The following is a 15,622-nucleotide window of genomic DNA, read 5'->3' on the forward strand; positions in this document are numbered from 1 at the left end:
GGTGTTTAGGGTGCAGGAAGTGGAATGTTAGGAAGTGGAATTTTAGGACTTACAAGCCCACTATCCCCCCTGTACTCAGCACTGGTGAGGCCACACCTGGAGTATTACATCCAGTTTTGGGCACCTCAATTCAAGAGAGATATCGAGGTGCTGGAGCAAGTAGAGAGTTGGGCAACGAAACTGGTGAAGGGCCTAGAGAATAAATCTTATGAAGAACACTTTAATGAGCTGGGAATGTTTAGTTGTAGAAAGAGGAGGCTGAGGGGAGACCACATCAGTCTCTACAACTACCTGAAAGGTCATTGTAGAGAGGTTGGTGGTGGTCTCTTTTCACAGGTAATTAGCGACAGAACAAGAGGTAATGGCTTCAAGCTGCAACAGGGGAGGTTTAGACTGGACATTAGGAAAAAAAATTTCACAGAAAGACTGGTTAGACAGTGGAATAGGCTGCCCAGGGAGGTGGTTGAGTCACCATCCCTGGATGTGTTTAAGGATTGTTTGGATGTGGTGTTGGTGGGTATGGTTTAGGGGAGAACTTTGTAGAGTAGGGATGATGGTTGGACTCAGTGATCCCAAGGGTCTCTTCCAACCTGAATAGTTCTATGATTCTATCTCCCATCACGTTAACGGTGAGACCACACTGGCAGAACTAAAAAATATGGAGTAGTGGACCCAGAGTAGGGGCTGGTGCCCCTTTTGCTTTCATATTTAGCCTGGAAAATAATGTGTGATTGGAATGAGGGAGTTTGGGCATACATGTAGGGAAGAATGAAAGAGTAGGAATAGCTGAAGAAGTGATAGATCCCTTTCCTTTGTAGCCAACACAAAGGCACTTGCCCAACAATAACTTTCTGTCTGGTTTCCACATAATTGCTTGGAAAATGTGTTCTAGAGTAACCTGGAAAATAGTTGTATGTTGGTCTTACTCAAAGAAACACAGGGTAGGTATTTATAACATTCTGTTTTCTTTCAGAAGTACAGTGGAGGGGTAGCAAAAAGAAATGTGTAATTCATAAATAGCATTGGCTGTTTTTCAGAATGTTTTATGATAAATTGGGGATGTCTTCTAACTATGTTGAGACATCACTTACTAGTGTACTCTTTTCTTGCAAAGATCTCATTGTAGTGATATGGTCTACACTGCCTCTCTCTTAAGGTAGCAATCCTCTCATTTTTTAATTTTGCCATTAAAAAATCTCATCGGTATAAATAAAATTATAATTGTGCACAAACATCCATGTATATCACATAAGTAGCAGCATCTTCTCAGCATTTACTTTGCATACACATTTGTTCCATGATCTGTGGTCGTACCTGCTTGGCAAAAATGTTTTTCTTGCAACAGTCTGGCAGAAAGCAGCTATTTTAAATTTGTCAGTTAAAAACTAGTATGATACAAAATATCTCAGAGATTAAAACTGTAAGGAAGTAAAAATGCCTTGAACTTGTGCCCACTGCAACAAAAATCTAAACTGAAAGAAATAATTGTATTTTTAAAATATATATTTTAGTTTAATTTGAAACTCAGAAGAGTAAGGTAAATATTCTGCAGGTTATAAAACTTCTGAAAGTAACTACTGAATGCTACGCTCTTTAAAATTCAAATGTTGTTTTACTGTATCAGCTGCTTTTGAATTGAAGACAGTAACCTCGCTTGGGATTAATAAGCACCTTATCTAAATGTTAATCCAGTTGCCTTGTCTGTATTTGTACAGAAAATACTGCTTCTTTTAATAAAAATGTTTTGAACTGACAATGCAAACAAATTTTATTATTTATTTTTTTTTAATAGCAAATACCAGATGTATCACCAACAGGTCGTTACACAACATTGGTCCCTCTCCTGTTTATTTTAGCTGTAGCTGCAGTGAAGGAGATAATAGAGGATATTGTAAGTATTTAATAACAATATTTTGTAAATAGCTTTCAAGTTTTCATAGATACTACAAATATATTGTTGAATAATTCTGTCTTGAACCATTCTTGCCTTCTGGATGCTTTTGAAAGCTTCTTAAGCTACTTGCTTCAGAATATGAGATCTTTAGACTATGGTGTTACGATTTGTAAGTGTGTTTGCTGTACATACTGTTGTGTTTATTATATACATTGTTTCTAGTCAAGCAGTTCACAGTGATGAAGTGCAAGCACATTTTTAAAGTGTGAACTGGAACCAAAGACAAGTTCAGAATATTGGCAATTTTCTCAAACAGTGGTCTGCTAAAAGAAGATTGGAAGATGCTGAATTCATCTCAGGTGGAATCTGTTTTAAAACCGAATAACCTTTAAATATTTATTTGGTTAGAAATAAAATGTTTTTTCTTCCTGCGTGAGTGGGAGTAGAATTCTTTATTCCCACTAATCATACTGGTGAGATACTAGAGTAACATTTTATAGAAAAACTGTGAGATCTTGTGGCTTTAGTCACAATGAAGAAGGTAGAATTAAAAAAATCTTCTCATGATCCTTTTTATTTTACATCTTTATTTGAGGTGCCTTTAAAAAAATACATTAGCCCTCAGGAACTCAGTTGAGGACCTAGGAGGCTGCACAGTGTCAAGCATCTTCACTTGTCCTCCTTACCTGAAAGTGGATAGAGTTTTGGTTTCAAAACCAAATAATTCCTGGACCTTTCTAGCAAGTGTCTTTTAATTTGCTACTGGAATTATTATGTGACTATTATGAGCTGTGTGATTATTATAAGCTGGGATATTGTCATGGCTTGGAAGTGTCCATTCTGACTTATATTTTGTGGGTAGGGAAAGGAATTTCAGGCTGTGTTTCACTTCATAAAAAAGAGGCTGGGATTTTCTGAGTACCTTCCTGCTTGCTCTTCTCTGAAGTGTATGGTAGAACCTGTCTCTCTAATTTGCATGACGTAGTTGAGTCTTTTAGTGGATGTCTTTTGTATCTAAGTAGTTAGTCTTGATGATTTACCAAATCAGTCTAGATGCTGCGAATTTCTTCATCTGCTCTTTTTCTGTTTGAGTTCTGCAGATATCTTATGTGGAGAGCAATAGGTTAGAAATGTCATCATATGGCAGACAATGCATGTTACTACAGGAGTAGTGTTCTCATTGTTTTATATTGTGAGCTGTTCTCTTGAGTTTTGGAAAGGGTTGCAGTTAGCATAGTCTTTCCCTGCACACAAATAGTAAGCTTCCTCAAAGCATCAGATGTATTGTGTTTGAACAGGATTACAAGGAATGTACAGGAACATGATCAAGTGTAAGAGTGGTGAGCTGCAAAGAAGCTCTAAAATGGAAGGTGGCTGGTCACATGCTGCTTTTTCAACTGATGCAGTGAACTCCATCTTCTGCTCAGTTACCTTAGTGAATGGATAATAGGCAAGATATTTTGTCCCCTTGGGCTGTATGAAGCTCCTGGGCCACAGAGTTGGGTGGTCCTTCAAGAGACAATGATGTTTCCATTAAATGTCTCTAATCTATTTTGCTTTTCTAGTATTTGCTGCCCAATAGTCAGTTTCTTCTTAAATGTCTTTTTTGCTTTCTCCTTACATAAACAAATCCCCTTTTAAAAAGCCATAAAATGAATTCACGTTCTTTCAGATATTTTTAACTGTTCTGCTGTTAATGCTTACAGACTTAAACCATCTGTCAGTGTCTAGGCAAATATAAAACTGAGGCTACTGTACAGAGTGTCCTTTTAAAATTTTTCTCATCCACTTGCTTTTATGTAATTAATTTCTTCCATTTCCTCTTTTCAACTCAAAGTGTACAGTTTGGCATGGGAGGCAGGGAAGACAGGGAACAGATTTATTGTGTTTTGCATGTATCAGCTAAAACAGTAAGGTTCTCATTACCAAATACTACAGAGATACCTAAAGGAAATTCAAATACTATTTTTCTTCTTGTTAAGTTCACATTGTCGTAGCGTGTAGTTAATTCCTGCTGTTAGTTGAAACTGAATGAGATGAAGGAGCTGAATGGGAGAATTTAGCTGCAATTTAAAGGCTGTGTGTGCATGTATATGTAGCTGATGGTAACTTCATTAATTTCTCACTCGCACAGCTGAGTTTCACAGACTAGAGTCCAAATAAAACAACTGGCTTTGGTTTTGTTAGTCAAACAGGTATGAAATGTAATGCTGGTTGTATTGTGCAGGAATATTTGGCTGACTGACAGCTGTACATTTTCTGCTGGGAAAGCTTATCACTTGCTGCATAGTAAAATATTCAGTGTGTTTTCCCTTATACTTTTAATTTTCATTTTGTCGTAGTTTCTTTACACAGTGAGATATCTAAGATGTCCAGGAATCATTCTCTTCATCTAACATTAAAGCAATATTAATTGGCTTTAGGATGGGAACCTTATATATTGATAGGAAGAAATATACTTATAAAAATAATACTTCTAGCTCAAGAAAGAAGTGTTTCTTTTTTTCAGAGTGAAATCTCAAGAAGCAGAAGATGTTAGCTGAAGAGATTATTCATGGACATAATGTGTTTTGCATCTATGCTTCAGAAATGCCAGGAAAACTTGTGACAGGCAGTGCTAGATTAACAGCTGTTTGCAATGGTTTTTCCTGATCATAGCTCAGAAAGCAACTGATAGTAAATTTACTTCTCAAGCTGGGGAAGGCTCTCCCTGTTGATAAAAAAACACGTGCTTTGGTCAAGTTATTTTGTTTCCCCATTAATCAAAGGTTATTTATCTGTGAAATTGGCCATCTTTTTGAAAGAAAATCTACCGATAATCTGTGAATATCTATAAAAAGTATTAACTTAGTCTTTGCAAAGTGATAAGAGGAACTCTTAACAAGTTTGTTTCTGATTTTCTTTGTATTTCAAATGCATGAGTTCTGTAGCTCCATTCGAAAGACTTACCTAAAACAGTTATTTCTATTTAAATTAATTTTCCAAATCATGGTCCTGCTCAGGAAGAACTGTTTTCATTACTCTTTAATACTGTGTTTAAGCTCATAGTGTCCAAGATGATTTTTATTGTACCTTGAAAAAGCTGGTGGTTAGTAGCTGCATCAAAAGATTTCTATCAAAAGGTTTCTCACAGCTATATTAAAACTGAGGGACCCTGCTTAAGATTGAGAGGTTTGTTTATTTTTGTTTATCTGTCTTTGTTACTGTTGCTGAAGTCTGCAGGTACTTACATGGAAATTAAGTCATATGTTTACATGGTCATTGCTTGACTTCAGATCTGTATGAGATACCTTTACAGAGAATGGTTCTGTGTAGAATCATCTTGCAGTTCCAAGAATGGGCAAAGTTATGGTACACAAATACCATATGGATGGAATGCTTCCTTATGTAAGGAACTTGTTTAGATAGTGATTGCCCACTTGAGAGGGTATTTTAGTACAAGATGGTTAACCTGGGACTGGGTCCGACTTTGCTCATGATCATCACTACACAAGTAATTCATAGCCCTGTTTAAAATCGGTTTATTGAATTGATAAGTAGGAGGGTAGTAATGTGTTTTTTATCTTAAGTGTGAAAACTTTATTGTGTTTTTAACTATTGTACATTTTCAATTTAGAAAAGGCATAAAGCTGATAATGCAGTGAACAAGAAGCAAACACAAGGTAGGAAACTTTTTTGAGTCTACTAATTGTGGTTTGGGAGGGGTTGCTTTTTTAATGTTTTGCAAGTGGTAGCAATGTAATCTGAACTGTTGACAGGTAACGGAGTGGGAAATTGCTTATGCAGTTTACTTCAAAATTTGAAATCTGAACAGTTGAAATTATGATTTGCAGTCACGTAAGCCCCACAAAATGGAATAGGTTCTAGATTAAGTTTATGGGGTTCCTAAGAAACTTCTAACATAAAAGTGATGCTTGTTAAAAGATGAATATTAATGCTGTATTTACTGGGCCTAGATTGTAATGAAAAGTCTGTACATTTCTAAGTGCACAAACATTTTTTTTTTCAACCAGGAAATCTTGAATAATTGGATTTTAAAAAACTCTGCAGTTGGAAGGAGAAGTCGTAAAATGGAACTATCTTTCTAGGCTGCTTTAGAACTCTGAATAAAAATTGAGGGTTTTTTTGTTTTGTGTTTTGTTTTTGTAATTTTCAAATACAAAATACATGTTATGGTTTGGTTAGAGATAAATCAAAACTTTGGAATGTGATTTTTTTTGGAAATTTTGAAGGCAGAAAAGAAGTAGTATTAAATCAGAGAATTATTTTAGCTCAGAAAGCTGGAGATGTTAGCTAATAGGTCCTAAACACACTTGTTGGGTAGGAAGTCCAAGTTTAAGTTCCTACCTTGCTGTTCTGTAACTTTTCATGTCACCTGTTCTGAAGTAGGCCTCTTTTGTATATAATCAGGAGGAGGAATGAGTGTCATATTAATTTAATTGCAGAAAGTATGAAAAATACCACAAAGAGGAGATCCTTACATGTACTCTCTGTTAAATAAATAACAAACATAACATTAAGTTTTTAAGGGAGGTATGTAGTCATTGAATGAAGATAATCAGAATTGGTTATTACTGCTAATTACTGTATTTAAAAACAAGAACTTTAAAGCCTACCTAAATTATACATAAATCTTAAAGTTTATCATAAAACGTGTGGAGAACAGAGAGGGGAAGAAAACTTATGAATCTACTGACCATGTAGGTCAGTAGGAGGTAAGGAGATATTAGGTCAGGGAGACAAATCTGTTGACTGAGAGCACTATGAATAGAGTTCTACAGAGAACAAGCCTGGAGAAACAAAGAACCTCTTATTTATACATAAAAACCAAAGGAAAGCTTGATGTAGACATCCAAAATTCTTTAATCAAGCATCCATAGTTTTCGAGATTGCAACCAACAGGTTTAGGTGGCAGTGAATGTTGAAGTGCGTTATCATTTTTATTTATTTATTTTGCCCAGAGTGTACAAAGTTTTAAATTAATTAAAGACTTGTTTTACTGTCTTACCTACCTCTTCTCCTTGGTTACCTCTCATTAGGCACTTGAACTGTTCCTAAAATTCCTGAATGCTCCATGCATACAAAAGAGCATCTTGGAAGTTGAAAGTGTAATGAGCATACATAAAATATTGCTAGCACTGAGAAACTATTCTTTTAAGCTAATGCAGGATTCACATGAGTACACCATCAATCCCAGCGTACTTTCAAAACAATGTTTAAATGTATTGTCAAGTGTAGTCTATTGTCAAAGCAATAATTTAAAAGTTAATTAGTATGGTACTCTCTTACTTTGTTTTAATTTATGAAGTGTAGTGATATGCATAGTGTGTTATGTTTCCAGATCCAGCTTTGGCTGTCTTTTAAACATGCAAAATTGTTAACGTAGTGACACATGCATGGATAGATTCTGTGTATGGGTTTCTCTTTGTTGGTCTGTACCATAAGGACCATCTGCATCTCAGTTAGCCTTAATTGATTCTCAAACCCTGTAAAATGTTCAGACTGACTTTGAAATAAGAGTCTATGGTACAAAAACTGTTAAACAGAATATGTGCTGTATAATTGAAATTCTCTACCTGAAATTATAGAAACAGGGCATGGTGTGAAATGTTGTGTAGGTGACTGTGTCTGTGTGGCTTTTCATAATGAATCTGACAGATACCTGTATACTACAGTTAGATTGTACTTTGTTCTTTCTTTGTTCTTTTTTCCTTTTAGTACTACGTAACGGTGCGTGGGAGATTGTCCACTGGGAAAAGGTGTGTGTTTATGTTGATGACTTTTAGAGCGTGATGCAGGTTTAATATTTGCTTTAGTTCTCCAAATAATTGTCCTTGGTAAGAATTAACTGGTATGATGGGATATATATAATCTTTGTGTTTTAATTTGTTTCTTAATACTTGTCTCTTAAAAGGTACTTTTAAGTCTATGCAGTTTTGATGGCGTAAGTCAGGCAAAAATGCCATTAAATGGTGGGCTTTAAGTTCAGTGAAAAATAACTTGAATAATATGATGATCCAAACCAGTTTATGATTCTGTGATTTACTTGGTAGTATTTACATATGGCAAAATTATACAGTTACTTGTATTATTTGGTGTGCTGAGGCAGAAACTTCTTTCTGGAAGTCAGTAACTTCCTGTATTTGCTGAACTTCTTTGGCTTAAACCATAAGAACTTTAAAGACTGTTATGGAGGTGTTAGGGAGGGACTGTTCATGTACTAGATGTTATGGCATCTATCTAGTCCCTTAGTTTTATTGGTTTCCATGCCTGAAAGCTTGGATAAAATTTCACCCTCAGGAATTTGTAGGCAAGGTTCAGATGAAATTGCTGTATACATTTGGAGAAGCAAGGATAAGATGTATAGTGTGATGGAACAAACTGTAATCTCAGAGAGCATTCATTCTTTAACTTAACTCCAGTCTTCAGAAAATATTTTACAGTAAGTAGCAAAACTAAAGAACTGCATAAAGACAGTCAGGATTATGCATACTAAAGAACAGATTTCAAAGAATTCCAGTGACCTTTGAGTACCTAATACATGCAGGCCTCTCTTAAGTGTGAGTTTTTAACAGTCTTTCTAGCAAATCAGCAGGTAAATATTTAATATGTTTAAGAGAAAGGGATAACATATTTTGTTTGAGACAATTAACCAATTCCCAGTTTTCTTTCAGGTAGATGTTGGAGATATAGTTATAATAAAAGGCAAAGAGTATATACCTGCTGACACTGTACTGCTCTCATCAAGGTAGAGATGCCCACTGATGCTTATAGTGTAGAGGCTGGTTTCTCTACCCTGCATTTATTTATTTATTTGTGATTGCTCCAAGGAAATAAGGAATAAACAAAAATGCTGCTATTCTGAAGTGTAGTCTTTCGTTCATTTGAGCACTTTTTGTTTCAGGCGGTGTTTCTTTAAACTCTGACAGTTGCAGTCTTAAAACTACACTGGCATTCAAGTTACCCCTAGGAAAACCTTAGTATGTTGTTTTGTTGTTGGATATAATACAAAAAAAGCTGATTCTCTGAAAACTGGGCTTCAAGTGCTGTATTTAACCAGGTTGGCCTTTTGATATGTACTTAACAAATTTCATCCTATAAATAACTCAAAATTGATTTATTACAGGGAACAAAAATGTTTTTAATGGGTACAGCCACCAGTTTGTAAGCTGAATCAGCAAAAACAAACAAACAAAACAATGAAAAGAAACAAAACATGAGATGTGACCTATGAAATTAGCACTATCTTAGCGAGCTCAACATTCATTTAATTTTCTTATATATATTATTAATAACTTAAGCACTGAAAGCAAGACTTAATTTATAGCATGTAATGCTGTGACTCTTTACATTGACAATCAGAGGTTGTTTATCATCATTTCCTTGGACAGTTTTGTTTAAGAAATCCACATCTTACGTGGAAGATGCACATTTTTCAACATCTATTTGATCAGGTCAATAGAGAACATATTCTAAGAGGTTTGTTAAATGAAGATTATTTTTAAATGATCAATTATATTTTTATATATTACTTTGTTTAAAACACAGTTTCCATATTCTTTTCTGGTACAGGCAAAAGCATTATTGTAATGTGTATTATTATGGATTAGGTATAAACCCTCTATGATCCCACTGAAGCTCATGAATCCACTCATATATACAATTAATAAGCTTAGGTCCTTATGTGTTTCTGCGTCAAACTGCTGTAGACTGGTACATTGTTTATTACATCATCTATTATATCTCAAAATCAATTATAGCTTTTTCTAAAACTCTTCCATACAATTATTACCAAATGTAAAGTAGTTGCCAGATAATACTGTAATTTTTGCCCACAGTCTGTCTTCAGTACTAATGTTTGTGATAACCTCAGCTGGTTTTGTACTGAGTATCCTCTATAAACCTTTTACTGCTGCTCTTCAAGAAGTGTTTATAAATTTTATTGGTGCTTTTCCACCAACATCTTCATAGGCAATACACCATGCAGCAAAAGCTGTTGTTCTGTTGGCCTAAGTAATAGCTTATAACCCGTGTGTTTCACAAGCAAAACTGATTACATCCTCTCAGAGCAGCTTCTTCATAATCTTCCTAAACAAGCTCCTAAATTTGAGCCTTTGCCTTCATTCTTTTGTCCTTTTAGATCTGGAGGACACTTGCATTGCAGTGTTCTCTAGTTGTAGTTTATACACAGGAAAATGCCGACTGCCTGCGTAGCCTACTTTCCAAGCCCTGTGACCCCCAAAAGGAATCCTACATCATGTGCCGATAAATTGCAATCATAGTCAGGTACTACTGGACTTAACCGAAACGTTACCTCTTGGTTTAACATCATTTTACTGCCCTTGTTAGAACAAGCTGCCCTAGCTATGATCATTACTCACCTTGAATTTTCCTGTCAGGTTTTCTTCTAGAATCCACTTTGCAAATGGGTCTCAGAATTGTGATGGCTTTTCTGGGCCCAGTTTAGGCATTTCTTCCAACTAAAATTTCCTTACTTGTTTTATTATTGGGGTCCTGTAGTAGCCTTCCTTACAGGAAAGAATCCTGTGCTGCTACATCACCCTTAATTCTACCAGCATGTGCTCTCCTCTCATTCCCAAGTACCCATGCATTGTCCAGTAAGACTTTCCAGTAAGACTTACCAGGTGTTTATTGATGCGCAATTACATTTTAGGTTTCCATAGGAATGTAGGCCTGTGGGCTTGGTTTCAATTCAAAAGAGTAATATTTTACTCTTTTTACCAACAGTAGCAGTTTCCAGAGAGTAAGATCATCTTCATTGTTTTAGGAAACTATACAGTAGTGGAAGGACACAGACCTTTGAGATTTAATTCTCTTTGGTTCTTGCTAGTTCAGTGTAAACTGAAATTTACAAAGCTGAAACAAAGAAAATGTAACAAAGTTCCTTTCACCTGACTTTTCAGAAAAGTTGGTGGAAAATCTTTTTTTGTGGCCTTTTTTTTTTTTATAATTAATGTATTGAGTGGCTAGAAACTTCTTCAGCTGAGAAATAAGCATAACAGCTTTTTTATTTTTACTATACAATTAAACAGTCCATTTGAGTAAAAATTAAAATATTCTAGCTTTTCTTTTTGACCTGATTAAAATAGATTTTGAAAAAAAATTGTCATCAGACATTTTAATTAACATGTATTGTTTGTATAATAATTTCAAATTCTGTCTTTTTGTCTTTGTCTATTTGTTTTGTTTTGTTTTGTTTTTCCCCTGTCACTTACTTTTCTGTTCTAATCATTTTCAAACTGGGATGTGTAGGTTGCAGTAGGGGAAGTAGTGAAAGTGACCAATGGGGAACATCTCCCAGCTGATCTCATCAGTCTGTCATCAAGGTTAGAATAAACTAGTTGCACAGGATATGTGTATGTGGGTCCTCATATACCAAATATGAAGAACACTGCCATGCTGATAGTCTTTGCTTTGCTGTTCACCTTTCTTTGACAAAACCCACACATTTATAAAATAGAAAGGGTTTGGAAGGTAAAAGAACAAATCATCAAAGTGTAAATACATTATAACACTCCAAGAAATGAAAATTTGCTTCAGTTCTCTTTGTTTTTACACTATCCCCATAAAATTTTGTCAGACAAGTTGCCATCAAATAAATACACAATAACATCAGGTTAAATATATGTTTGATTCTGTAGAACAAATTAGAAGAATATACGTGTTCATACCAACCCAGTATTTTCAGCAAAGAATAGTTTATTGTTGGTAGGACTGGTAGAGGACCCTCTGCACAAACTTGGATGTTGTGCAATCTCTGCTGCATGCGATGGCAAAAGCAGCGCTGTTCTTGTGTATTGTGATAAAATGCATGTTTCTTAGACAAGTCACCTTTATGCTGTTGTCTGCACTGTTACTGCACTTTATTTTTCCCTAACAAATCAATGGGCCTGCCTTGATCTAACTGTAACTTTGGAGGTCACTGCTGTCTGCTACAGTAATTTCTATTAAGCATGTGTCTCACTTGAAATGTCTTTGCTGCCTTAGTCTGTTTTAAAAGTGCTTCTCAAAAATATAGTTTGTTTTTTATTATTAACTAATAAAAATTTTGAAACTATAATAACATCTTATACAGAAGATTCCATCCAAACAATGTAAATAGAATTAAGTACATTTTTTGAAAAGTTTGCCAAGAAAAAAATGCTAGTCTGTAAGCAATTATTGATACTGAGTTATCACATTTTAACGTTTTTGCTTTACAAAAATGTGTTTAGAATAACTTACTTTATCCTGCAAACATTCTAAAACTAAGTCACTTACCAGTAGCCACTGTAAAATGCTGTAGAGAGTAAACCCTTACTCTTTTTAAGTTGTAAATGGTTTTATGACTCAATTGGTCCTTTACAGGATCAGACCTTCTAGTAGTAGGTGCTCTACTCTCAAGTCCAGAAAATGGGAGCTGACTAGAGTAATTCAGAAATCCTGATTTGTTAGACCTGTTTTGTTTACTGTCTACTTTCAGAAAAGTAATGTTGTCCTTCTGTATCTCTGTTTTCCTAGTTAACAGTTCTAGAATGGTTCTAAAATATTTTAAATATAAAATCACTGCTGTGTTACGCATCAAAAAATGTGCTGAAAAACTTAAATGCATTAAACAGATGAACTATTCAAGTATTAACTTTTAATTTCCAAATAAGCTTTTTAGATTGCATAGAGGACATATATTTCAAAAACTATATTATGTTATCCATAATTTACATGTTTTTCATAAGAAAACCCTTCACAAGAAAACTTTCATGTCTAAACTACTTCTGACTGTAGTAGTAGGCACTACATATGCACTACACTTATTCCTGTATATTAATCTAATGTAAAAACATAGAAAACTTCTGCCATGTATAGCTGTTTTAGCAGTTTTTCATCTAAGAAGATGGCAAACTTTTCAGAAAATGTAAAGTACTGTTGCATTTTACAGATTTCACCATAAATTATTCTAGTCTGGAAGATTTGATAAGAAAAAGAAAAACCTGATTGCACAGATGTTAAATGTTATAGAAAGTTCATAGATTTTGATATTATAATTTAAAATTAAAGTGTGTTTTTTCCCTAATAGTGAACCTCAGGCTATGTGCTACATCGAAACATCTAATTTAGATGGTGAAACAAACTTAAAAATTCGACAGGTAGGAATTTCATTTTGAGGAATATTGCTAATATTATTTTAATCTATTATTGCTTTTTTAAAATGTATTTTATATGCAATATACATATAACTGGATATTTTAGAAGACTGAAATTTTAGTGCTTTCAATAAGAAACTGCAGATTATTGTCATCCTAAAAGTTTGCCCAATTAATCAAGTGTAAGGAATTAATGGTTACTCCTAAGCCATGCATTGTGATTTGTTTTAGGGTTTTTCTTTGGGAAAATAGAAATGTTAGTAGTTTCAGTTTTGGCTTTGTCTTTAGAGGATAGATGAAGGAGGAGCCCTTCTGAAAGAAGCTGATAGTGTCAATATTGTTCTTGAGGGGTGGGCAGGGAATAGCAGTTCTTTGAGTGTGTTATTTCTACGCAGGGACATTCTTGCTGAGCAGTATGTTGGGTTACAATTCGATCTTCATCATGATGTTTTAAGATAGCAAGGTGACTTTTTCACTGTCTGTAGCATCCAGCAGTGTGACAGTGAAGTCTAGTATTCCCATTTTGCTCTCATAGGGATTCTGGTTTTCAGGACTTGCACAATCAGATTTATAATGCATAGACTTATATACTGGAAAGTGTTTTTTTAATGTCATGATAAATTAATTTTGTTTACAGGGTTTGCCACTAACTTCAGACATAAAGGACTTAGAAAGCTTGATGGGACTTTCAGGCAGAATTGAATGTGAGAGTCCAAACCGACATCTTTATGACTTTGTTGGAAACATCAGACTGGATGGGCATGGGTATGTAAATCCAGGAAATAAGATCTCTGGAGATTCAGTCTATCAGTAGACAGCTATATGTTGTTAAGCTCCTTGAGTTAAAATATGAATGATAAGATCATCTGTGAAGATTAGATGGGTAAATATTTTTTTCTGATGTATTCTTTATTATGCTTTATCCTTTTAAAAAAATAGAGGGGTAAAACTTTACTCCTGATGTCTACAGCTTGAGCTTTTATAATGATTGACCTTCAGCAAGCAATAACTAGTAATAATGCAAGGGAGTGCTAATCAGATTCTAGTAGTTCTGGAGTGCCTAGTAACTCATTTCTTAGCCATCTGATTCCTAGCCTGGTAAATTTCTATTCTAGAAGTTGCATAGAAGTAATTTCTTGTCTATTTTCCTTACTGTTGTTTTCTTTTGTTTTTCCTAAGTCTGGAGTGAAACTGAGTCCATCGCTATATACCTCAAATTCTTCTAATTTGGTAGCTAAAAGATTTTTAATACTGTAGCTAACTGAAAGTACATTTCTGTAAAAATAGACTTTCTCAATGCAGTTGCTATATATATGCTTGTAGAACTGCTTTAGAAATTCTTAAAATGTTTAAGTGCTTACCAAATACTGAAATTTGGAGGCTTCTATGGTTTTAAACTGAATGTGATGCATTAGGAGTGTAAAATTCATTACTATATCCAGATTTGTTGTGTCCTTCATTCCCAAAGATTTACAGGATTCTTATTTTATTTGGTAGGCATTTATTCCTCCATAAACAATATTATTTACGTTTATTGTGTAGACTGATATATATAGTACTAATTATTAAATACCTTTTTTTTTTTTTTTTTAATTTTCCATTTTTATTTACTGATTTCTTACAGATGCATTCCAGGAGTTTTCAGTCGCAAGATTGTGGATCTAATATAATTCCACTGTACTTGTCGTTAAGAAGAGAAAAGCACTTACCTGTAATTCTTCTCTGAAGGTAATTGTTATAATAGATCCACACATACATCCTTCCTCCCTGGCTAGAGGGAAAAACATATTTTTTTCTTCATAATCTAATTACTTAATTTTAAAATTTTATTTTTAAAAAGAAAGATTGATTGTGCTGATGGCTATTGTGCCTCTAGAATATGTAGGAGCATGCCATCTGCTGGTCAAGCAATTTGTCATTTGAGAAATCCAGTACTGGAGTATTTTAAATATAGTTCCTGTGCACTAGGGTAGTTCCAAAAGTGTGGCTCTAATATAATATTTACCTTCAGTGAAAAAGAATTGCAGGTAAGTAACTCTTTTTGGATCCTGATCTTATTTTCAAACTGAAAAATCAGGGATGAGTTCTCTTTCTGCTCATTTAGAGGTAGCACAGATTCATCTAACTGATATTTGTTTATCCAGATCTTTAAGACCTTCCTACCAGATTACGTAGATCCAGCAGTTGTGATTTCTGCTTTATCCACTAGCATCTTAACGTTTTTGCAAAAGGAATACAGGATGCTTAAAATGTATCAGCCTCTTCTTCTTTTTCTTTAAGTAACTCACTGGATTGCCATAAAAGTTATGTCTGGTTGACCTTTTCAGTCTTTGTCCCTTCATGGGAGAACAACTCAGAAAAACAAAGGTTCTCTTTTTTTTCTTTGGAATACTCAGTATTCAAGGAGGTAGAATTCCACTACAGTTACATCGCCTTTGGCTAAATCTGTGGACTAAAAGAGACCAAAAATGTTTTCTTGGTATATTCAGCTTTTGAGTGAGTTAACTCTTATCTCCAAAGTGTGCAGCCGTCTCTTATGCTTGTGAATATACAGAGGCATGTCACTTGGTGGTAGTCAATGAAGACA

At 34.6% G+C, this 15,622-nt stretch overlaps 1 protein-coding gene across 3 annotated transcripts in view; it reads left to right on the forward strand.

Moving 5' to 3' along the window:
- The window catches only part of ATP8A1 (ATPase phospholipid transporting 8A1), a 118,225-nt gene that overhangs the window by 13,547 nt on the left and 89,056 nt on the right, over positions 1-15,622 (forward strand). For 2 of the 3 annotated variants that reach the window (XM_051617430.1, XM_051617431.1), the window contains exons 4-9: positions 1,793-1,891; positions 5,511-5,556; positions 7,613-7,653; positions 8,569-8,642; positions 12,969-13,038; positions 13,673-13,800. In XM_051617430.1, coding sequence (XP_051473390.1) covers positions 1,793-1,891; positions 5,511-5,556; positions 7,613-7,653; positions 8,569-8,642; positions 12,969-13,038; positions 13,673-13,800 — 458 coding nt within the window. Of the gene's footprint in view, positions 1-1,792; positions 1,892-5,510; positions 5,557-7,612; positions 7,654-8,568; positions 8,643-11,167; positions 11,242-12,968; positions 13,039-13,672; positions 13,801-15,622 lie in introns of all 3 variants that reach the window. The other variant, XM_051617432.1, reaches the window with a different exon arrangement.

The sequence above is a fragment of the Apus apus genome, chromosome 4 (genome assembly GCF_020740795.1).
Source record: "Apus apus isolate bApuApu2 chromosome 4, bApuApu2.pri.cur, whole genome shotgun sequence".
Lineage (NCBI taxonomy): Eukaryota > Metazoa > Chordata > Aves > Apodiformes > Apodidae > Apus > Apus apus.